Source organism: Pteronotus mesoamericanus, unplaced genomic scaffold (genome assembly GCF_021234165.1).
Source record: "Pteronotus mesoamericanus isolate MK-2021 breed Mesoamerican mustached bat unplaced genomic scaffold, CSHL_Meso_final scaffold_507, whole genome shotgun sequence".
Classification (NCBI taxonomy): domain Eukaryota; kingdom Metazoa; phylum Chordata; class Mammalia; order Chiroptera; family Mormoopidae; genus Pteronotus; species Pteronotus mesoamericanus.
The window spans coordinates 1052037-1055571 of NW_026555319.1; the positions used below are offsets into that span (position 1 = coordinate 1052037).

Sequence of the window (3535 nt, forward strand, 5' to 3'; positions counted from 1 at the left end):
GCCCTCACCCGGCGGCGTGGGGGAGGGGCGACCAGCCCTTTGGCCGGGGCTCCGGCATCTATTCTGGAAGCCATTTGCTTAACAATAGAAAGAGTCAATAAGCCCTTTGGGTGCTTTTGAATACGGTCCCTCTCCTCTCCCCTCCCTTCCGCAAAGCAGGGCAAACCCTCCAACACCGGCTCGGTTCCCATTAAAAAGCCACAAAATGTAACGCTGAGGGGTTTCTGAGGGCTGGGCCCCTCGTCCTTTTGTGAGGAGGTTTCTTTTGTTGTCTTTACACGCAGCAAACTACTTGTTTCTCTTTTTATTTTCACGGGGAGAGAAAAACGTATTGCACGTCGCTGGCCTTTACACACGTGAGGTTCGGGGGACGCCTCTGTCCCCGAGAAGGCCCGTTGGCGGAGGCCGGAGGCCGGCGCCTGTTTTGAGGGGCTGCCAGGCCTCCCCCTTTCCTGTTCGCACAGAAGTTCGGTCCCGGGGCGGCCTCCCTGAGGGTGGGCCCCCGGGCGGCTCGCCCGCGGCGACCGTCCCTGCCCCCCGCCCCGCCCGCCCCTCCCCCCAGCAGCCCAGCAGAGGTCCTTTAATTTGCAGACAAGTTCCCTCTCCTCTGACTTGTAAATGGAGAGCTGAGCCGACCCAAACACACACAGATGCATGTATATTTACCAAAGCTTCTAAACAAAAGTTTTCTTTAGGGGGCTGAATCAACTCCTTCACCACAAATTAGTTACACAAGAGGCTGCTCAGCGGGGAGCTCTCCTCCCCGAAAACCGAAGCCGCCGGACCCAGCCCTCGCTGTCCAGGCTCTCCCGGTGCGTCGCCGCGGCCTGAATTTCAGGGCACAAGCTTTTTTTTTTGTTTGTTTTTCCTTTTCCTTTTATTTTAAAAAACCAACCAACCAGCCCACCGACCCAGAGACGCGCAGAGAGCGCGCGGCAAAGTGTTCCGCTCCACCCCCGCCGCCCGCGCCTCACACGCAGGTGGGCGGCCGGGCGGGGGCCTCGTACTTCCCCAGGTGCGCCTTGGGCGGGTGCTGGGCTTTTTTGTAAATCCCGCCGTGGGCGACGACGCTGGCCGGCTTCCTCCGGCTCTTCCGCTGGAAGCGGCGGCCGCACACGCTGCGCCAGGACTGCAGCGTCTTGGCGGTCCAGATCCAGACCCCGCTGGTGATGCCCACCACCAGCAGCATGAAGATCTTCACCAGGAAGATCTCCACGGCCGGGATGGAGGCGGCCAGCAGGCAGTCCAGGCTCTTGGTCTGGTTGTTCACCCTGCACTTGCGCTGCGCGGCCAGCGCCTTCCAGTACTCCATGTTGAGGCGCTCGTAGAAGTAGCAGGCGATGACACAGGTGGCCGGCACGGTGTACAGCACCGAGAAGACCCCGATCCGCACCATGAGCTTCTCCAGCTTGTCCGTGTTCTCCCCGCCCGTCTTCATCACCCTGCGGATGTGGAACAGGGCCACGAAGCCCGAGAGCAGGAAGGACGTGCCCAGGACGAGGTAGCAGGCCAGGGGCGCCAGCACGAAGCCCGTGAGCGCGCCCACGTCCATGCTGCTCACGTAGCAGACGCCGGTGAGCTCGTCCCCCGCCACCCGGCGCAGCACCAGGATCAGCACGGTCTTCACGGCCGGGATGGCCCAGGCTGCCAGGTGGAAGTAGCTGCTGTTGGCCTCGATGGCCTCATGGCCCCACTTCTTGCCAGCAGCCAGGAACCAGGTGAGCGTGAGGATCACCCACCAGAGCGAGCTGGCCATGCCGAAGTAGTAGAGGACCAGGAAGACGAGGGTGCAGCCCGTGCTCTCTAGCCCCTCCTGGATGACGTAGAGCTGCCCGCTGTCGCGGTCGCAGGCGATGCTCTCGGCGCCGGCGAAGAGGCGGATGATGTAGCCCAGCGAGGACACGCAGTAGCACATGGAGAGGAAGATGATGGGGCGCTCCGGGTAGCGGAAGCGGCCGGGGTCGATGAGGAAGGTGAGCACGGTGAAGGCGCTGGAGCAGAAGCAGAGGACGGACCACACGGCCAGCCAGACCACGGCGAAGCGCTTGTCGTCGCGGCTCCAGTACACGTCCACACCCGGCGTGCAGAGCGGCGCGCACGACGCGCTCTTCTCCACGTGGTGGAACTTGCCGGGGTTGGCGCAGCCGGCGCGGCCCGGACCCCCGTCCTTCAGCGGGTGCTCCTGCGCGCCTGCGGGCCGCTGCGGCCGGAAGAGCGGCGGGAACATGCCCGAGCCGCGGGCCGGCTCGTCCGAGCCGTTGTTGGGCGCCTCCATGCAGAGGTAGTTGGGGTCGTTCTTGTTGGGGAGCTTGCTGCAGTCCAGCGAGTCGGGCCACTTGAAGTTGAACTGCTCCATGATCGGGGAGCACTTCAGCCGGGCCTGCTCGCACATGACGCGGCAGGCGGGGATGGGGGTGGAGACCTGCTCGGTGCACATGGGCGCGTACAGCGAGCACAGGAAGAAGCGGAGGTGGCCGTGGCAGCCGTACTCCACCAGCGGCGCGAACTCGTGCAGCTGGATGGCGGCCTCGCGCTGGTTCTCGTGGCCCATCAGGTTGGGCATGCGGGTCATGTTGTAGCCAATGTCCTTGCACATCGGGATCTCGATGGGCTGGCACTTGCCGTCGCCCGGACGCTCCATGTCCATGGAGCTGATGGCGGCGCACGACCCCATCACCTGCAGGACCAGCCACAGGCGGGGACCCGGGCGCTGCATGGTGCCGTCGGAAGCGCCCCCGCGGGGAGGTCCGCTGCCCTCAGAGCCGCTGCTCCCGGGCTCGGGCTCGGGCGGCCGGCCCCGGCTCCGCGCCCTGCCCCGGGCCCCCGCCCATGCCCGCCCAGCCTGGCCCCGCTCCCCGCGCCCGGCCTCCGCCGAGGTGGGGCCGCGGAGCAGAGAAGCGAAGTTGGCGAACAATACCGGGAAGCGAGGGCAGCCCCGGAGCCCTCCGCGCAGCGGCCGGCGCGGGCTGCGCGTCTCCGCCGGCAAACTTTGGCCTCTTCTGGGGGCGCCCGGGCGACGCGTCCGGAGCGGGCGGGCGGGCGGCGCGGGCGCACGGTGGCCGGGCCAGCGCGCCGCGGCTCCTCCCCACCCCCGCCGGCCTCGGCCCGGCCCAGCCCGCAGCTGTTCCGAGGTTTGCGTCCCGGGGTGAGAAGACTCGCGAAGAGGCAAAGGGGGAAAAGCCGAGCGGTGACAGGCCCCGCCCCCGGGCGCGCGCCCCGCCTCCGCCGCTGCTTTGCATGAGAAAGCGGGGCCGCCCGGCCGCCGGCTCCCGCGCCCCGCCGCCGGCTCCGGGCCCCGCGGGGCGCAGCGGCGACCCGCCCGCGTCGCCGACCGGCCGGGGCGCCCCGCCTGGCGTCTCCGTCCGTCCTGCCCGCCGCTCCTTCGCCCTCCCTCCGCCGGCCTCCAACTTTGCTCTCGCCGCCTCCCGCCTGCGCCCCGGGGCTGGGGGACCCCTCGGGACCGTCCCCGGCGCCCCGTGCCTCTCGCCGGCTCCCGCCGCCTCCCGCCAGCGCCCCCTTTCCCGGCGAACCCCAA

At 67.9% G+C, this 3535-nt stretch overlaps 1 protein-coding gene across 1 annotated transcript; it reads right to left on the reverse strand.

Annotated features, from left to right (window-relative positions):
- Positions 1-863: 863 nt before the first annotated feature.
- On the reverse strand, positions 864-2731 carry FZD10 (frizzled class receptor 10). Its single transcript, XM_054593917.1, has one exon. The coding sequence runs from the start codon at positions 2714-2716 to the stop codon at positions 971-973; it is 1746 nt and encodes a 581-aa protein (XP_054449892.1). The 5' UTR covers positions 2717-2731; the 3' UTR covers positions 864-970.
- Positions 2732-3535: the final 804 nt, after the last annotated feature.